A 19,038-nucleotide genomic window follows, 5' to 3' on the forward strand; every position below is an offset into this window, starting at 1 on the left:
ATGGTCAAAAGTTAGACGCGGAAAAACGAAAAATGATGTTATTATAGGACGGAGGTAGTAGTTGTTTAGAGAAAACATGGGAAATTTTTCGTCCGCTCAAATCTGCTGAAAAAATTCATTTTAAAGCGGACATACATTTCTATTCATCCATTCTCCTATTGGTATGGGTTAAAGTTTTGAAATGCCAAAACGAAATTAGAATGCATTTTTTGTTCATCAACCGGCAAAAACAGAAGAATGGAGATGCGGGGTATCGATCCCCGTACCTCTCGCATGCTAAGCGAGCGCTCTACCATCTGAGCTACATCCCCGGGATGGTGTAGCTCATTTTCCTACCTGGAAAAGCGAATTCCAGGTCGCAAGACTGGATCCGTGTGGGCTGAAAGCTACGGATTCGAACGAAAGCCGAGAGGTGTAACCACATCGCAATCTCGGTCTTCTTACACTTGCAACGACAGGAGGGGTCAGGCCATCCACTTCGGCCCATTTGCACCACCTCTTCCCCCCATCTCCAATTCCATCGAAAATGGCGTGTCTCACTGTTCGTCGCCACTACAATCTGGGATTCTGAACTTGCACCTCGATCCGTTCCAAGAAAAATCGTCACAAAAACGCACGGTTTTCTCTCCTTAAAACATACCACATGGTGTGGTTGAATCCAACAAACCTGAGATTACAGCCAGCACGGCAAGATAGTAGGACTTGGCTTTGGTACACACGCTGGAGAGCGGTAGAGAGGATGTGAACCGTGATGAGAAAACGGCAACGAGAAACCAAGATTTTCACTCTTGCACGTGTGCTGCAAACCGTAGAAGATGCATTCGGAGATGGATAACAAGAGATTGATCATCCTAAATGCAGTTCACTTGTGCTCTTCTTGACTATTTTCTTACGGGAACACGGTATAAAAGCATGTGCTCATATACACATAAATAATTACCATAAACATTATACCCACGCATTCTCTGTGAATACCTAAAAAAACTTAAGGTTAACAAAGTCATCATCAGTGCCTAAGTAACGAATACACAGTCTACTGTAAGTAGTATAATTAGCTATAAATGTGAACACCGGTAACACCCCCTGTCCCCCTCCAACCGATTCGGATCCCATGCAGTCACAACGGTGACTGCAACTTAACTATTGCACGAAGTTTCGTCCATCCATTCTGATGATAAACGTCATATATCTTGCTACAGTACTTTTGCTACAGTGCACCAGGCTGATTTGGTCTATCTAATTTGCATCTAGCGGTAATAAATGCCACTGTTGCTATAGCAACTTCAGCTTATCCGGATCCCCCACGACACATACGCTTGATCCATCTCTGCCCTGACTGCCCATACCAAATCTAAGACTCGAACTTAATTGAACAGGTTCCGCCAATAAGAGGCCTAACCAGCTGAGCTAGTTCGTGTGCGCTTCTTCATTTTATGGCTCCTTACTATTAACAAAATTTGAGGAGTAGAAGAAACATAGAATTTTTATACAAAGTGTAAAATAAATTATGACAAAACATGGAGTGAAAAATATTAAAATGGTCATTTGAATAGACCGTAAAAAAACACAAAAAATTGAATAAGAGATAAACTCATAGAAATTTTTTCAGGTCCTATTCGGTTTGGAGGATTTTCAAATAAAATTTGGAATCGAACTATTTTTCTCTAAAAATCCTGTAAAATTTATGTGTTCCGAATAGACCCTCAAAAGGTTAGAGTTCCTCGACAACATGCATTTTTATCATTTCCTGGGAATTTTATACAAGCTAGAAACTCCAACACTTTGTTTCAAAGAGCTATATGAAAAGTTTCTACGCAATTTGAATGCTACAAAATTTCTACACAAACCCTTTGATTCAAGTGACCCTTGCCATCCAATCAAAACCTCAATCCCTATCAAGCACCAGAGATGTGACCATTAAATAAGTCATATGTGCTTTCCACAAAATGTTAGTGAGCCAAATACATTATTACTTAGCGGGTGATTATTTTATTTTTTAAAGCACAAACAACATATTTACAAACAAAATATAATTTATGAATAAAATTTTTACATAGATATTCTTATCGATATAAAAGTCAGTGATAGAAAATATATTTTACTGGAAAACCCACAAAATCATCCAAATTTAAGGTTAAAAAATTAAATTTTGGCATATAAACATAAAGCACAAACGAAAAGATATTGGTGTTAGGCCGCGTTCGTTTGGTATGAGGGTAAGTTAACTTATCCTCGTACGAAAAACGTAGTAATAGATTAGTACATGATTAATTAATTATTAATTATTAAAAAAATATAAAATAGATTAATATGAATTTTTAAAACAACTTTTTTATAAAATTTTTTTGCAAAAAATACAATATTTAGTAGTTTAGAAAGCATACGCGCGAAAAACGAGGAGTTAACTCGTGGGGCTCGAATGAACGCGGCCTCAATATCTTAACCATTCCTTTTAACCGATTAACTTTTATCGCATCTCTAGTAAGAACAATTTTATAGTTTAAATTTAAACTATAGAACTTTGCTTATCAGGAGACGGAGACGGTATAAAAAAGCCTCCTTACACGTACGTGCTCCATGTATGTATATAATTAAGAAACCTAATAACCCCAATCCGACGGTCCAGCGAGGCGGTGGCACCCGAATCAACGGGTTAGGTGAGGCGGCAGCCGCCCACACGGTTTGGACTGCACGCCACGCCACGCCGTCCCTCCCATCCCCACTCGTGCTCGCCAACCGCACCAACCAACACGAGCCCAAAAGAAAAGAAGACGAGAGAGAAAAAAACAAAAAAGAAAGGAAAAAAAGCTTCCACCGAAAGCGCAGCTGCGAGGCTGTTCGCCGCTGCGACGTCTCGTCCTCCTCCCCCGCTTCAAGCCCGGCAGGCCAGCGAGTCCAGCTGAGTCCGCCTTCTTCTCCATCACTTCCTTGCTTCCAAAGATTCCTGCTTTTTTTTTCTCTCTGTTCTTCGTTTCTCCGCTCCGGGCCTGCGCGTCGCCGGCTTGTCGGGGAGTGGGGCGGCGGCGATGCATACGAGGCTCTCGCGGTTCGCGCACAGGGTGCTCTGCTGCGGCAGGAAGGCCTCCGGGGAAGATTTGTAAGGATCTTTGTTGCTGTCAGCTTGTTTCTCTTGGGGGTGTGTGTGTGGGGGGGGGGGTGTTCTGCGTGATTCGTGGTGAAGGATGGGAATTCTTCTCCCGATTCTGTGCGTTGGTTTGTTGGTTCTTGGGTTGGGATGGGTTGGTTTGGTTAGATGAGACATGATGAAACCTAGGGGTGCTGTGCGTTCTAGTTGCTCTCGTGTTTGGGGCAAGTAATTGTTTTTGGGTACTGAAAGTGTTTGGTACTAAATTTGATGCGAAAATGATGAATCTTGGTTTAGTTTTGCAGCCGGTCTGTAAAGGTATTGGTCTTAGTGTGCAATTGGTGGTACCTGGTAAAGGGGAGAGACATTTTCCAGTTCTAGACTGTCAAAATGTATGATATTATTTTCCAATCTGTTTGAAGCTCACATATGTTGTTTTCATTTCATTCTGCTGCATTGTCGAGTTCCTAACTGAATGGAAATCAAATATACTCAAACAGTACTTTAGGATTTAATGTTTTGGGAATTTGGCATGGTAGTTTGGTTTTTGATGCACCATCAGAACGTGTCAGATCAATTTGAGTGGGTATTAGTTGAAGGGAAAATAGCTTTAATTGTTTCTTTATCTAACCAAGAGGTGTTAAAACGTGGTATACTGGTAGTATCTCATAATCTATTTCATGTCTTTGATTCAACAGGAGTGATGAGGGGAGCGGATCGCTTAGGTGGGTGTTTACATTGAGGGAGCTTCGGTCAGCAACAAATAGCTTCAATTATGATAACAAGATTGGAGAAGGACCATTCGGCTGTGTCTATTGGGGACAAGTTTGGGATGGTTCTCAGGTTTTTGTTCTTCACGTCTCTGTCCATTTGATCTGCATGTCATGTCAAGAAATATAATTTCAACTGTCTCCTTTAGATATCTTGGTTTATAACTTGCCCAGTCATAAGTCATTATTTTGCAGCGTTGGCAATCTTTTTGATAGCTGTCTCACTAAACAAACACATAACTATAATCTAGAATTTTTTATTCAGTTGTAGAACATTGATCTTTGATTGCATTATCATTAGGTAGGTAGAATATGTTGTCATAGGCAGGTCAACTTAGACAAAATTTTGAAGATGGACTGGCTACAAGTTTGCACATCTGCATCTTGTACAAATAAAAAAGGTTCCACATTCCCTGTCATGCATGCAACTATGTCGGATCTATTCTAAAAGAATGGCTGTAAACCGCAACCCACCACAATTTTGCAGTAGTTTGGCTGTGCAAAGATGCTTCTCCTTCTAGAACAAAGTTTCTAATTAGTTCAACTGCTAATAATTTTTAAATGCAGATTGCTGTGAAGAAGTTGAAATGTGCAAAAAATGGGACAGAAACAGAATTTGCTTCAGATGTTGAGATTTTGGGAAGAGTGAGGCACAAAAACCTCTTGAGCTTTCGTGGATATTGTGCTGATGGACCTGAACGCATTCTGGTGTATGACTATATGCCGAACTCCAGTCTTTATGCACATCTTCACGGAGCACATTCTACAGAGTGCCTTCTTGACTGGCGCAGGAGAACATTTATCGCAATTGGTGCTGCTAGAGCTCTTGCGTTAGTAAACAACCTCATCTTTGTTCATAACAGCATAGCATACATAATCTCTTCTGCTTTAGTTTCTTTCCTTATGGTTAGCTGTTCTACAGAAGAAACTCACTCATATGAGCTTCTCCACAGGTATCTTCACCACCATGCGACACCCCAGATAATCCATGGGAGCATCAAGGCAACTAATGTGCTGCTAGATTCGAATTTCCAGGCACATCTTGGTGACTTTGGTCTGATAAAGTTCATCCCAGATGGGGTGGATCATGACAAGATAATCAGCGAAAACCAACGTGGCTATCTTGCTCCTGAATACGTTATGTTTGGCAAACCTACAACAGGTTGTGATGTCTACAGCTTTGGCATAATACTATTGGAGATATCTAGCGGGAGAAGACCAGTGGAAAAGTCAGGCTCTGCTAAAATGTGTGGGGTTCGAAACTGGGTTCTTCCTTTGGCGAAAGATGGTAGATACGATGAAATTGTGGACTCTAAACTCAATGATAAGTATTCTGATTCTGAACTAAAAAGAGTGGTGCTGGTTGGGCTGGCATGCACACACAGAGAACCGGAAAAGAGACCAACGATGCTTCAAGTTGTATCAATGCTGAAAGGTGAATCCAAAGAGATGCTTTCCAGGCTTGAAAATGATGAATTGTTCAGGCCAGACTCGACGGTGAGTTCCCATGCAATGTCAACTCCAGAGGGGAGCTCGGACTGTGTGCTCAAAAATGATCAAGGATTGGCTGCAGCGTGATGGATTTAGTACCCTAGAAAATGTAGAGTCCATATTTTTTGTGGGATTGGTGCTTGGTCTGCTTGGTTTGACATGATTTAAGTGTACAGGCTTTGTCATTTGTGAAGTTTCTCCTCCTTTTTTAGAGGGAAATTAGGTAAATGAGTTAGCTGTGTTATACGGTGCTCTTTTTTTTTTTTTGGGGGGGGGGGGGGGGGGGGCGCAAAGAATTACACATGGTGCTTTTTGTGTGCACTGCATAGATCCATATATACTTGGCCTGATGTTTGGGCATGATGGCTGTCATGCCATAAATTATTCTTGAATACTTGACTGATTCACTCATTTTAGCTGGATTTACTTGAATGCAGATCTGGATGATTGAATTGTGTTTGTAACTTTATCTTATCATCTATAACTGAAATTGTTCTTACCAGTTTTGCAATGCAAGTTGTGGATGGTTCAGAACTGGCCACATATAATACAAGGCAAAACAACAGAAGGTATAGTTTTTATATGGCAAAACAACAAAAGGTATAGTTTTTTCATGTTAGCATAGTAGCATGTAACTTCCATAAAATGGTCAGACAACCGGCTACAGCAAGTTCACATGTTTTAACAAATCGTCGGCTCTAAGAAAGGCCATGTTGCACTAGCAACCAGCAGCAGACGAAAAGGGCCAGGGAAAATATCAGGAAAAACGGCGACTACCAAGCTTAAAAAGAATATGGTGTGATTACGAACAGTATATCTGCAAAAAAAAAATATTTTATAAATAAACTTACATATATATTATTAGCAACATAAAAACAAAGATTGAAAAATAAACTTTAGTAAAAAAAACCATTCAAATCAACTTTAAATTTATTTAATGTTAAAAATTGGTTTGAGGTCAGTGCACAACTAGCGATGCCAGCCGCCAGCGGATCAGCCCTTTGGTAAAATAGGTCAACTCTGGTCAAATTAAATAAGCTAAATTTTACTACAAGTAAATTTTAATTCATTTAATTAAACAGTCCAAATTACTCACGGGTAAATCGGCACCCATCCATAAGAGCACTCCAACACTAATATTTTACTTTTAAAAACTATACTAGTTTCATCTTAAAAAAAATATTAGACATAAAAATTACACACTCCTCTAACAAAAATCTAAAAATAAACACATATTTTTGCACCAAATTTAGAATATAAGTGAGCTAATTATATATACTGGTTTCATCTTAAAAAAATATTATGCATAAAAATTACACACTCCTCTAACAAAAATCTAAAAATAAACACATATTTTTGCACCAAATTTAGAATATAAGTGAGCTAATTATATGTGTGTCTAAATATTAGAGATGCATTTTGTAACATGTTGGATATATATTTTCTAGCTCAATTTCTAAAATTTTATTTTATGGACATCAATTGAACATACTCTAAGTGCACTTATAGACGAGATCTACAAAACACAATATTAAGACTACGCAAAATCTCCAATGCTATCATGGCGTGCACTTGTACAAACTACAAGCACCCTGTTCTTTAAGGGCGGAGGCTACATCAGGGTATACAATCCGTCTTTAACAAACATCATGTGCTACTACCAGTTGCGTCAGGTTTTACAGGTTACAGATCTCTACTCAAAACAGCGCGAAAGTTCGAAGCAGATAGGGTATGGTGGTATAGGCGTTCATGGCGCCTACGAGAAGGTGTCCTCCCTATCACCTTCCGCGACATCGCCCTCGTCAATGTTGCTGAACTCAAGGAAATGAGTTGGCCGATGGTCCTCATGGTAGAAGTCCCGGGGCGTGCCAAGCTTCATGTTGTACTTCATCAGCGGGTCATGCTTCACCCCCATGAAGTTGAAGTTCCAGGGGACGTTATCCGGCACCTGGCGAAGAGACGGAAGAAATGTAAGATTTCGGCATGGAATAATGCTTAAGTTGTCTTGAAATTCAAAGCATTAGATAGCAATTCATACCATGTAGAATCCCAGGAATCGGTCACTGAGAAGCATCTGGACCTTCTCATAGTGAGTTGGGAGATATCCATGTGGGTTGCTTCCGGTGTCCTTGTTGCTACGACCCCACTCATAACCACTCGGCGTCAACTTGTACGCGGTCAACGAACAAGATCCTGGAGTAAAGCTGCATGTCAAAATGATGCACTTCTCACCATCCCATTGCTTGTTGTTCTCCAAAATCTTGGCATGTGAAGTCAAATCCTGCAATTATTAACAATGCAAACAGTTAAGCCTTATGACTCCAATCACAGGCCAAAAGTCTCAATATTGCAACGTGATTACAACGTGTGCTCCTTTTCAAGAGCTAAAAAGAACTGAAGCATAATCGAACCTGTGGTGACAGCTGAGGAGCTTCGTTTGGCTGGGTATGCATCCATCCCAGTGGCTCCAAATCATTAAGGAACTCGTGCTCAGGAAGGTTTGCAGGCAGTGTCACCATCTGATGAGTCCCATGCTGTGGAGGAATAGCTATGCATCTAATTTCCTTAACTTGGGGATTATCCTGCGGACTCAGCCCATATAGAAAACCTGAAATCTGTGTCCTTAAATCTGCTATGCATATGAACTTCTTCAATATATTCTTTGGCATAATGTAAGTGTAGCCAGTCTCCTGTAGATAGGATAATGGAGTTAGTAACCCTTCAATGCTTGTCAGTTGCAACTTAAAATGGTTATCAAAGAAAAGGGACCAATTTACTGACCTTTATATCATCCGAGTTAACATAAATGTGATTGACACGAAGATACAAGTTTGTGGCAGAGATGGCCCTGACACGCCAATCAGTCTTTGATGCAAATGCTTGCTGCTCATATGGACTAGTTGTGGTGATGATGAGCTCATCTCCATGCACATTAGTCGTCCTTGTTGTAACTGCAGTCAACTGAGTCGTCTCTCTAGACTGCAAAATCAAGTAAAACCAGGAGTGAGTAAATGTGAATAATTCATGAACAAAAATTGAACACAGTTCCTATTATAATGGGCCTTACCTGTTTCTCAATTTCAGCAATCTGTTGCCTCTGCTGTGATGGTGGAGCTATTTCAGCACCAAGTATAATATCACGAATTTCAGATTGCGTCAGTGCAGAAGTGTTAACATTGTTTTTCTTCGCATAATCAGATAGAATGAGGTCCCTGAGTGCACATTCAACCTTCAGCCATTGCTCATCCGTCAAGGTTGGCCAAATATGATGTGGTTCCGTAACAATGGTCTTGTCAGGTTTGAGCAGCATCTTTGCCTTCTCATTATTGACATGAAGAGCACGTAATATAAGCACAATCCGAGAGAAAGCAGTGAATGATGAGATACTTTTCAACCAATCATCATATATATTGTATAGAACCATCTGGGGTTCTGTAGCTTTGAGAATAAGATCACCAAACTTCTCAATCTTCAAACAAGCTTGGAATGGCAGCTGCAACTCACTGCCCTTGATAACAATGTTAGGGAAGTCAAGCAGATGGACCTCCAAAGGATCCAGCATACCCTTCCTTGTCACAATGATTTGCTTTGGCTGCTCTTCTACAGGAAGAGAACGAACTAATGCAGCAACCTCTTCAGCTGTTTTCCACTTGGCAAGTTGTCCAAGACGCTTTTGTCCAGCCCATACACTTGTATGGATCACCTGCAGATTACAATCCATTTTCATTTTATCTTCAATGTTACACTGCTCTGCAGTAATACTACAGAAAAATTGTAGGTACAAAAAAAATGTACATACCTTCAAAAATAGTTGGCCAGTTCTTGGATTAAAAATGAAAATAGCACCGTTGATTGGTTTAGTGGTCAAGTTACCCTCAAATGTTTTGTGAATGGTAACTCGATAGACATTTGTATCGTCCACAAACCATATGATCTGATTGCTGAATATCTCTCCATAGTTCTGTGAAGACAGATATGGCTCAGTGGGTTCCGAAGAATACAACTGTAGACCCTTCCTTATTCTCTCCCTCAGCACATACAGAGCAGGATTTGACTGTTCAGAAGGAAACAGTTTAGCAGGTTAGTTCAATTGGAAATATTGGAACATACAGACATTAGTCATTTTGTAAACTAAAGATAAAGAGTAATTACAATTAACATGATTATATTACCTTCATTATCTTGTTCATTGCTTGCTGAAGGAGGGGCTTTGACCCAGGGAACCAATTGCCAAAAGCAGAGTGCAAATTATATGCTAGATCAATTCCAATCATCACTCCTGCAGAACAAAATAAAAATTAGCTACAAACAATTCATACAAGTAGATAGTTGATAAAATAGTTCATAGATAGAAAGCATACCAGTTGGAGATGGATAGATGGACATATTGTCAGTAGTGTAGTCCATGAACTTGGCCCTTGTATAACGTTCAATGTCATGCGAATCGTAGTCTCCCCAGCGTAGTTGCACATCAATCCAATACTTGTTACTAGCTTTCTGATCAAAGACATCCTTTGACTCAGAAACTAAGCTTGGTTTGGACATCTGCCACCTATGTGCAGCAAAAAGCAGGATATCTGCACAGGAGCTGTTCATCTTGTAACTCTTCCTTGGATGTATTGTCTCTTTCTGCACCGTCTCAATCTCCAGTGCATCCAGCTCTTGATCCAAAACTTGGCAAAGATCCATAACAACACTTTCATGGATCTTCTGCCACAGATGTGCACGGAAGATCTGGATTAGAGAAATCTTCAGGGTTGGAATTTTCCCGTGCATGAAAATCCCAGTAAGATCTAGCTGAACCTGGAAACCAACATATACATTTGCACGGTTGATGGTTGGTGACCACCACAGGGTAAATCTTCGGTTAGGTATCTGATTGAGACCAGAACGTTGTGCATTAGTCAGCTTCTTGTATTTCATAGACTCCTCAAAACCTGATGCTTTCTCCCAAAACAGACCCTCCCAAGTAGGGAAATATGTTCCTTTAAACAAGGTGTGTTCCAAAATACCCTCTACACCACCAAGAGCTTGGATTACATCAGTCCTATAGTTGTTTAAGTTCCATAACTTCCCATCATGCCTCTGATGTGTCCACCAGAATGGATTTTGTTTGAGCACTTGGTACTGCTTAAAGTCTGTTCTCACTCTCCATCCTTTATCATATGCCAAAGTGTGACGGTCTTTTTGGAAAAGAGTGTTGATACGAGGAATACCTCTATCCCATGAATCTTCAAGATCCTCAAGTGTTAACCGTCTGTTCTGTGATTGTGCTTCCTGCCTCTTCAAAGCATACTCAGCCCAAACACGCTGTGAATCAATAAACTCACTCTCCCAGGGCTGAATGTAGCGATATAAGTTAGGGATAAGCTGGTCCTCGTCATGGCTCATACCACTCCGAAAATGTGTCACACCAACATCTGTCTGTTTGCTGTACCTGAGATCACTCTGTGGTATAAGAATGTGACCCATCGATAGCATTCCCAGGCCTCCAATTTCCTTGGGTGTATAGAAGATAACAGGTGGAAACCTGCTAGGCATTTTTGAGTTCAGGCCAATCTTTATGCGAGTTTGGATCTTGTTTTCACATTTGACAAGTAAATCCAAGAGCTCCTGTGTGTGAACAGTTGCTTCACGGAAATATGTCATAAGACCAATGAGAGCCGTATTCCACTTATTAACAATCTTGGTGAATGTAGTAGACCCAGAGGACATAAGGATTTGCCTGACACGGTTCTCAAACACTTTCATATGCTCATCATCAACACGTAGAAAGGCAATAGCTGTCCTTTCTTTTGTTTGCTCATTCTGCAGATTCCAGACTCCATCTTTGGTGTTACTAAATGCTTCTTGAGTCATCCGTATCTTTGGTAGTATACGAACCTCAAACCCGCACATGCTAAACAGCAGGTTAGGGTTGTCCTTGCTGTAAACAGAGACGAAGCTGTTCTCCCATTCTAACGTTGTGATGCTCCTTGGGAGGCGGTTCTTCATGTCCCAAAAGACACTTCTTCCAAGATTTACATCATGCTTCATGAGCCTCATTCTTGCATCTCTAGGCCAACATTTTTTGTTGTTGTAACCGACCATATTTTCATTATTAGGATCAGGATGCTCTGTCAAATAACGCTGAATCAAATCACGTGCTTCCTCGTGAGTGAATCTGAACATTATATGCACCTTATCAATATACCGAGAATACAGCCGGATAGGATGCCTTGTCTCAACTTTGGTATCAGCATATGTAAGGAACTCATTAGGCATCTGAGGTGGCCCAGCAAGCTCACTTGCACGTGTTAAACCAAGCAGCAGGAGATCCAGCACAAGCCCATAGTACTGCACAACAAATGATGCAAACTGTAGACCCCGAATGAGACCATAAGAATTTGTATGACTCATATCTTTGTAAGACAACACAACATTGTTCTTTGCAGTGACATAATCAGCAATATTATGGTCCAAGACCAATCGCAAAAGTCTGTTCAACAGTGTCAGATCAATTTTTTCAAAGAACTTCTCAAATTTTGTCTGCAGCATCACAACACACTGCCCATCACTAGTGTCCCATACATCCTGTAGATTATTTATACCTTGGCACCATTTGTAAACAAGCAGAGGTGGTGGTTCTGAATCAGCAGGCTTGACCCAGTTCGGGAATAGGTGTCGCTTGTCTCCCTCATACCACAAGTACTGGTCAAGGTAAGCATCAGTGATTTTCTCAAGAGGCTCAATTTCATATACCGGGATCAGGTAGCTGTACAGGTCCATAAACTCAATGCCAACTTCTTTAAAAGCACGCTGGGTTAGGAGATGTCGCTTTATCCTGGACAATGCCTCATGAGGATTATCATATGCTTGTTCTATCAAGCCAAGTTCCTCCCGCTGCAGTTGATTTAACCTTACTGCCACGCTGTAGGACTCCTTTAGCCTTTCCAGAGCCAGTATAAGTAGTTTGGTGTCATGCTTATAAGAAAGTGGAGGAAAAGGAATAGGTGAGAACTTCCTTGATTCTAGCCAATGAACTGTTGTTGTGTAAATCGCAACTGCCTCTTCAGGTGTCACATATGGCCCATCTTTCAAGTAGTTGTGTTGTCTTTCCTGTTCTGCCTTCAGCCACAGACGTGTTAACCTTCCAAGATTCTTGCGGCACACAGTCTTATCAACCGTTGCACCACGCCTAATACGTTCACGATTGTAGTGAGCAACATTAGTCCACCAATCAGCCTTGGACTTCACATAACGAAGTATCATGTTTTCAATAGGAACAGGCAGACCAGGGACCTTCCACGGGATATTTGCCTTCCAGCACCGCCATGCCTCGCTAAGATGCTGCAGTATAGTCCTTGCCTTGTTTTGCTTGATGCCCTCTGGCATAGCATCAAGGACATCATGCATAACAGCAGCTCGAAGCTCTAGATCAAAGTGAGATTCAACACGTTGCTTCGTTACAGTTTTAGCAACTCCTTTTGAATGACGACCTTCAAACTGCCTGGCCAGTAAATTACCTAACCATCTTTCAAGCAGTGGCACAATACCCCGCAGAAAAAACAGCCACACCCTCCACATTGGAGCCCAGAATCCACAACCAGGTCCTTTTCCCACAGGACCAGTATTGAAACGATAGTATATCAAGTGCTTCAGATCTTTGCACATCCTGATTTGCCGCATCAGACGATACTTGTAACGGTACATACCAGTCAACTGGCCAACATGAGAGAATATGTATTGCAAACCATCTGCTAATTGGAAAGCATCAACATTTCCCAAACGGAACTGGATATTTGCATCAACAACCAACTTAGTAAGACGTAATATCTCACGGCATAAATGGAATGCATTTCCAAACCGAGATTTTTTCCTTTCCTTTGTTGTGAGAGTCTTTACAGGTTTCAAATTGAAGTTGTAGTCCAAGTGAAGGTAGTTAAGGTTCTTCCTGTGGATTAACAAGTTCAACATATTGTAACCCTGTTTGCAAACTTGCAGACCTGCTTCTGCCCAGTCAAGCTCTGTTGTTTGAAAAAACTTTGTCGCTTGGAGCGAACGGAACAGATGCTTCTTCTTCTGTGCCTTGGGAGGCCTATGATGTAACTCATTGAGCACATAACACTTCAGTAGTTTCTGATAGCTGACACGCACCTTCACTGGATAAGCTGGTGGGCTACAGAAGAGAACAACGCAATCAGCATAGAAAGCTCAAGTGCATCAGGCAGGGCATTGATAAAAAGAGAACAGGAAAAGGTACCAAGGGATGTCATAATGGAACTCACCAGTGCTCCTTGTACCACTCAGATACAAGAGGGATGTCTTCAGCACGACGAGTCCTACCAGATCTCATATTAAAAGGCTTTGGAGCAAAGAGTAATGAAATGCCAGCTGCTGTTGTATCAGTATAAAGTTCTGTTCCTTTCAAGAGGGGCTCCACACCATCAGGGAGACAGAAGTCTTCGTCTTCTTCGTCTTCAGTTGTTCTCCTCTCCCGACGATCAACCTTGTTAGTCGAGGTTATAGGATTTATCAGGGGATCATAGTAAAATGCAGGCAAGTCTGGGTCCTCTGTCTTGATATACATGATCATTGGAGTATGATATATCCCAAGCTTCACTTTCCTTGGCCTATTATTGTACAAGTGTGGGAAAGCAATTCTGTACTCAGTCCTGAGTGGTTGACGAATGATGAGTTTGTTGATGTCGTTAAACTCATTCCAGTCCTCATCCCCCTTTTCCATATCACGGTACAGTGGCTCAAACTTTGGACCTCCTGCAATACAGCATTTATTTTAATATAGTAAGAAAGTTTATGATGTAACAATAACAAAATGTATGCCCATCCGAATCTTACTTGAAAGCTAAAAAAATCAAAACATGCCAATGAAGCAAATTTTTGACTACTTTGAATGCCCATTCAACAATTTTGGAATGTCTCTCAAGTGTACCAATTAATGCAACTACAAGTTTCTCAGAGCCTCTATAAACATAGTTGCGGAATAGTGAAAAGTCTGTGCTTACAGGAGAAGGGGTGAAGAGAGCAGTAGAGATGGCACATTTTATGTCCCAATCTGCTAGCCAATTTTCAAAATTGCTGATTCAGACATACGTTAACACAAAACCTTAAATCCTTCTCTCAGTCACCCATCCAATATGCATCATCTAATCTAATTAATAAAAGCCATTAACTACTTTGAACATAAAAAATGTCCAATGGGTAAAGTTTGACCGGGGGCAGGCTGGTTTCTCTCTGGCATAACAGTTATGGACGTTCCATAAAAAAGAACAGCTGTGGACACATAAACTGCATTCTCCATGATGCAAGTATTGAATTTAGTGCACTAAGAAAATAAATGTAAAAAATATATTTCACATAAAGCAATTAAAATTATTAAAATGAATGAGTTTACAAGATAAAGGCTAATATGGTTACCTGGGATACACATATTCAGTGCTTTGGCAGTAAAGAAGGACTCCATGTCAAACAAATAGAAATAGTTACGATCAATCAAATCGGACAGAAGTTGACCAGCAAGACGATAGAGTGTCGCCATTATGGGAAGCGATAGATGCCACTTCCTGTAACTGGGGCCATTTATAAGCTTTGTCTTCACAAGTGGCTTATGGTCATAAAACCATTCATGCACAGCTGAATCTTCCTCCTCATCCAACTCCAACTGTATAGCCTCCAGAGGTTCAACGTCCAGCAAATTATCAGCATAGTCCAGGGGAGGTTCCTCATCATCAAATGGAGGAAAGCGCATTCTCTTGAAATGTCGTCTATCTCTCTTTTCCCTCCTCATCATGATCCACATTGTACCCCACTGTGGAACACATACGTTTGAGATGTTGTGACTATAAAAATCGGAAGGATACAGCTAAAGATCTGATTGAATTATATACTGCATATCAAATGTAACATAGAGATTCATAGAATAGCAATTCTCCCAGAATGGTCAACTGAGCTAATAACTTTTTAGAGAAAAGATAAGGTGTTTAATTAATTACCTGTGCGAGGTAAATGGGCTCAACTACCCATGGGATCTCATTTACAAAGGTTATCGCACCAGTGATATGGTACAGGATCTTTACATGCCGAACCTGAAATCAGAAGTCATGTTAATCTATTGCCAGCAATAAGTAATCTCAACTATCGCTAGAACAATGTACTCATTAAATAGTGTCACAGTAAAGCATACCTGTTCCCATGGCATTGGCATATTTTCCAGTAGCTTGTAAACAGCATGAGGTACAAATTTGAGTGCTCCAAGATATACACGCTTGTCATGCCTGTACTTTTTTGAAGACATGTCGCCATGGTCCCTGATCAGCAAGAAATACAATCATAAATTGTGGGTAACATAAAAAGGAACTACAACCCATAGAGTAGCTAATGGTGAAGATTAACAGCAAATCCCAAGCAAAACATGTACCACTTGACCCCATTTCCCAGGATCAAACACAAGTGATACCCAACCCCAGGCAAAAATAAGATACAATTCAGCAGACAAAACAATTACAAAATCAAAACATCAACATAACTAACTAGAGTACAAAATATCTAGTATCATAATTGAGTTGAAGCAATTAGAAAAACCGTAACATTTCCACAACTACCACAACTTGACTTCCAATTCAATTCCAAACATTTAGAAAGCGGTTTAATAGGGCGTGATCAGAAGTGCTAGGCTGCTGGCTCTGCAGCTAGCGTACCGATCAAGCCAGTAACCACATAATATAACTATATAAGCAGCTAATAGCAACAAGAACATGATGGTACAGTAAACCAGTGGATCGCAGCTAAGGGCATCCCTAGATACTTAACACAGTTATAACCGTAAATTTTGAAAAACTTATCATATTCACTCGGAGCACAACTAACCACAATTCAAAGGGCAGCCACAACCATCCCCTAGGACAAAAGCTAAAAACATCTACAGCACAGAGCACCAGAGCCCGAGAGGAGCACTTGAACACCGGAACACATCCACGAGCAACAGCATAAGCCTAGAAAATCCTAAGGCGGTGCGGATCTGGGGGACTACCTGATGATTTTCCGGACGTGCTCGGGCGGCATGTCCTCCTTCTGCGCCTCGACGAACCCGAACTTGCGCTTGTCGCCGTACCGCTTGGAGTTGAGCTGGTGCCACTTCCTCGCCTTCTCCACCAGCTGCGCCTCGAGCTCCGCCGGCGTCAGCGGCTTGCCGCCGCCGCCGCCGGGCGGGCCCGCGGCCGGCGGCGGCGGAGCGCCCGCGCCCGGGCCGACCGTGCCCGGGGGAGGCGGCGCGGCCCCCATCGGCGGGGGCGGCCCGCCGCTCCACATCGTCGGCGGCGAAGCAGGCAGAGGCGCGGCCTCCCGCGGGAGCTAGGGTTTAAGTCTCGAAGTGAACTGGTGCGCTCGGGTTCGAGAGGGGTCGGGATTAAAAATGGAAGGGGCAAAAAAAAAAATGAGAGGAGAGAGAAGGGAGGGAGGGGGAGTAGGGGGAGAAGCCGATGGGATCGGGTGACTTGTGGGTGGTTTTTATAGGTGGGCTCGGCTGCAGGCAAATGGCGGCGACGCGTGAGGATTGGAGCCGACTTTGGTGTTCGTGGGCTGGGCCGGATGTGTCGGTCACATTGCTGGGCTTGGTTTCTCTTGAGCCGGTCGTGGATCAGTTAATGGGCCTGGCGCCTCTTTCAGGGTTTTTTTTGTTTACCTTTTTTTCCCCCACAATGGCTTCAAGGAAAAATACGCATTTCTACTCCCTCCGTCCAAATGAAAAACGGAAAAACTACCCAACTGACTCCCAACATGAACTTGAGTCTTTTGCACCCGCTCCAACGCCGCTCCTACGCATGCGTGGCCGCTATTCCGTGCTCCGCTGCCGCAGACGTTCAAGCTTGTATTTAGCAATCCATCAACATTTTCGTTACTCTTCCCAACCTGCTCATCTCTCCTTTATCCAGCATCAGATTTCCTTTTTCTTCCCAATTCATATTCCATTTGTTCAAAAGTGTAAGTATTTGTATGATTTCAATCTTATATCAAAATATAAGCATGTGTAATACTATTTATAGCACTAATTGTCATATATATCATTTCGCCTTCAAGATTCTTCTAGTTTTACCCCCCGCATACCATTCCACTATATCCATTTCTCGTTTATTAAGAGACCTGACGGTCTTTTCTTCTTAACCATAATCTATACTAAACAACGCACATATGCTTACATTGGACTGAGGTAGTACATCACACGAGAACACATAAGCTCAAATGCATGCAAGATAACATCACGGTTTGACCTCAAAGGTGGGCTTGAGACAAAGGGCATGGAGAGCTTGATAACTGCGGAAGTGGATGATGTACATTGATAGCGGCAAGGGTGAGCTAAGGCCTAAGTGGGCAGCCATGAAATAGTTTGACAGCACCAACTTTTTCAAGCTCAGTAGAATCGAGGGTGGGGAAACTCAATGTTGGGCCATAGGGAAGCTTGGAGCAATAGACTAGTGTGAGCGCAAGGGCATAGACATGAGGAGAACAAGAGGGACGGATAGGGGCAAGCTCAGTGAACAACTGAACAAGCATGACGAAGCAACCACGAGAAGTTTGGTGGTGGTCAAGTGAGCCATATTGAAATGACTATCTGGCTGCCCTCCAATCCACCATGGCGAGCTTGGGTGGCAGGAGAGGGGAGAGAAGAGTTATAGTAGGAAACTTGCAGAAAGTTGGATGGGGTGCTAAATGCAAGGACACAAAAGCATTTCCAACAGCTCATCTAAATTTGGTCATATATATATTTACTTGGATGATCATCTAAACTAGTTTCATCCTTCATATCTCTTTGTACTTCACTAGATCATCCATATATGACATCCTCTATATCTCTTTGGAGGATGGAGAGAGAACATCTAAATATAAAAGTTTTCTCTCCTAATATGGATGACATCTAAAAGTAGATAATAAGATAGTCGTTCTGTTGAAGCTCGTTTTATAATCTTCATCCTCTATTTTTAGGATAGAGGATGAGATAGATGAGCTGCTGGGGATGCTCTAAGAAACTTTTAGTGCTATATATATAATAATGATCTTTTGATGTGACAAAAACAATTAATTTCGTCAAAATATAAATACCCAAAGCTACTATTAAATGTCTATACCCTTAAAAAAATTTATTGGTAGTGATAGATTCACTATCATCACCATTATTTATTTTGTTTAATAAATTGACACATGGTATTTTTTTTATACTAGGAACATTATAATATTTGGTTTTAACAAGGGATAACATATTTTACCAATGATATATTATAATATATTTTTATCCATAACAAAGCATGCATATTTGTCCAGCATTCCAAACATAAGTAGTGAAGTCGAGTACAAAACATGGAGGGGCCAACACTTTAGGGTGATATTTGGCTTTTGCAGAAAAAAGGACAAACTGCATGTTTGCAAACGAAAATGTCATGCGAATACAAATTTTATATACATGTTCTTAGCGATATAAAAATAAAGTCTAAAAAATGTGATAAAAAACCCTAATTCAACTCCAAATTTAAGGCTGAAAATTTAAATTTTGGCTTTACAAATGAGGGTGATCATGTCCGATTGAATTTGACGACGACACCATTAATCCACTGCATGTCTTATGCCTTCCATTCTAACTTAGAGTTAGACCAATTTTGACCATTTTTATCCCTGCATAATAAATTATATTAAAATATAAAT

The 19,038-nt window shown here is 41.2% G+C and overlaps 2 protein-coding genes and 1 non-coding gene across 3 annotated transcripts; 1 reads left to right on the forward strand and 2 right to left on the reverse strand.

Moving 5' to 3' along the window:
- Positions 1-238: 238 nt before the first annotated feature.
- Positions 239-311, reverse strand: TRNAA-AGC. Its single transcript has one exon. It is a non-coding gene; the product is annotated as a tRNA-Ala (tRNA).
- A 2,456-nt stretch (positions 312-2,767) lies between these two features.
- LOC102714743 (PTI1-like tyrosine-protein kinase At3g15890) lies at positions 2,768-5,667 on the forward strand. The gene is made up of 4 exons (XM_006655764.3): positions 2,768-3,097; positions 3,784-3,928; positions 4,423-4,685; positions 4,809-5,667. The coding sequence occupies exons 1-4, from the start codon at positions 3,027-3,029 to the stop codon at positions 5,431-5,433; spliced, it is 1,104 nt and encodes a 367-aa protein (XP_006655827.1). The 5' UTR covers positions 2,768-3,026; the 3' UTR covers positions 5,434-5,667.
- Positions 5,668-6,852: 1,185 nt separating this feature from the next.
- On the reverse strand, positions 6,853-16,781 carry LOC102711162 (pre-mRNA-processing-splicing factor 8A). The gene is made up of 13 exons (XM_006656622.3): positions 16,376-16,781; positions 15,530-15,653; positions 15,339-15,431; positions 14,764-15,154; positions 13,614-14,103; positions 9,708-13,504; positions 9,519-9,625; positions 9,146-9,400; positions 8,414-9,049; positions 8,128-8,325; positions 7,758-8,036; positions 7,385-7,627; positions 6,853-7,294 (listed from the first exon to the last, which is right to left on the reverse strand). The coding sequence occupies exons 1-13, from the start codon at positions 16,651-16,653 to the stop codon at positions 7,103-7,105; spliced, it is 7,083 nt and encodes a 2,360-aa protein (XP_006656685.3). The 5' UTR covers positions 16,654-16,781; the 3' UTR covers positions 6,853-7,102.
- Between the last annotated feature and the right edge of the window lie 2,257 nt (positions 16,782-19,038).

The sequence above is a fragment of the Oryza brachyantha genome, chromosome 6 (assembly GCF_000231095.2).
Source record: "Oryza brachyantha chromosome 6, ObraRS2, whole genome shotgun sequence".
Lineage (NCBI taxonomy): Eukaryota > Viridiplantae > Streptophyta > Magnoliopsida > Poales > Poaceae > Oryza > Oryza brachyantha.

Excerpts from the sequence above, each read along its gene's own strand:
- LOC102714743 (XM_006655764.3), top strand. The coding sequence starts at position 3,027 with ATGCATACGAGGCTCTCGCGGTTCGCGCACAGGGTGCTCTGCTGCGGC. Across the intron at positions 3,929-4,422 it reads AAGTTTGGGATGGTTCTCAG|ATTGCTGTGAAGAAGTTGAA; the intron begins GTTTTTGTTCTT and ends TTTTAAATGCAG. Across the intron at positions 4,686-4,808 it reads GGTGCTGCTAGAGCTCTTGC|GTATCTTCACCACCATGCGA; the intron begins GTTAGTAAACAA and ends GCTTCTCCACAG.
- LOC102711162 (XM_006656622.3), bottom strand. The coding sequence starts at position 16,653 with ATGTGGAGCGGCGGGCCGCCCCCGCCGATGGGGGCCGCGCCGCCTCCC. Across the intron at positions 9,050-9,145 it reads CTGGCCAACTATTTTTGAAG|GTGATCCATACAAGTGTATG; the intron begins GTATGTACATTT and ends TGTAATCTGCAG. Across the intron at positions 7,628-7,757 it reads CTCCTCAGCTGTCACCACAG|GATTTGACTTCACATGCCAA; the intron begins GTTCGATTATGC and ends TAATAATTGCAG.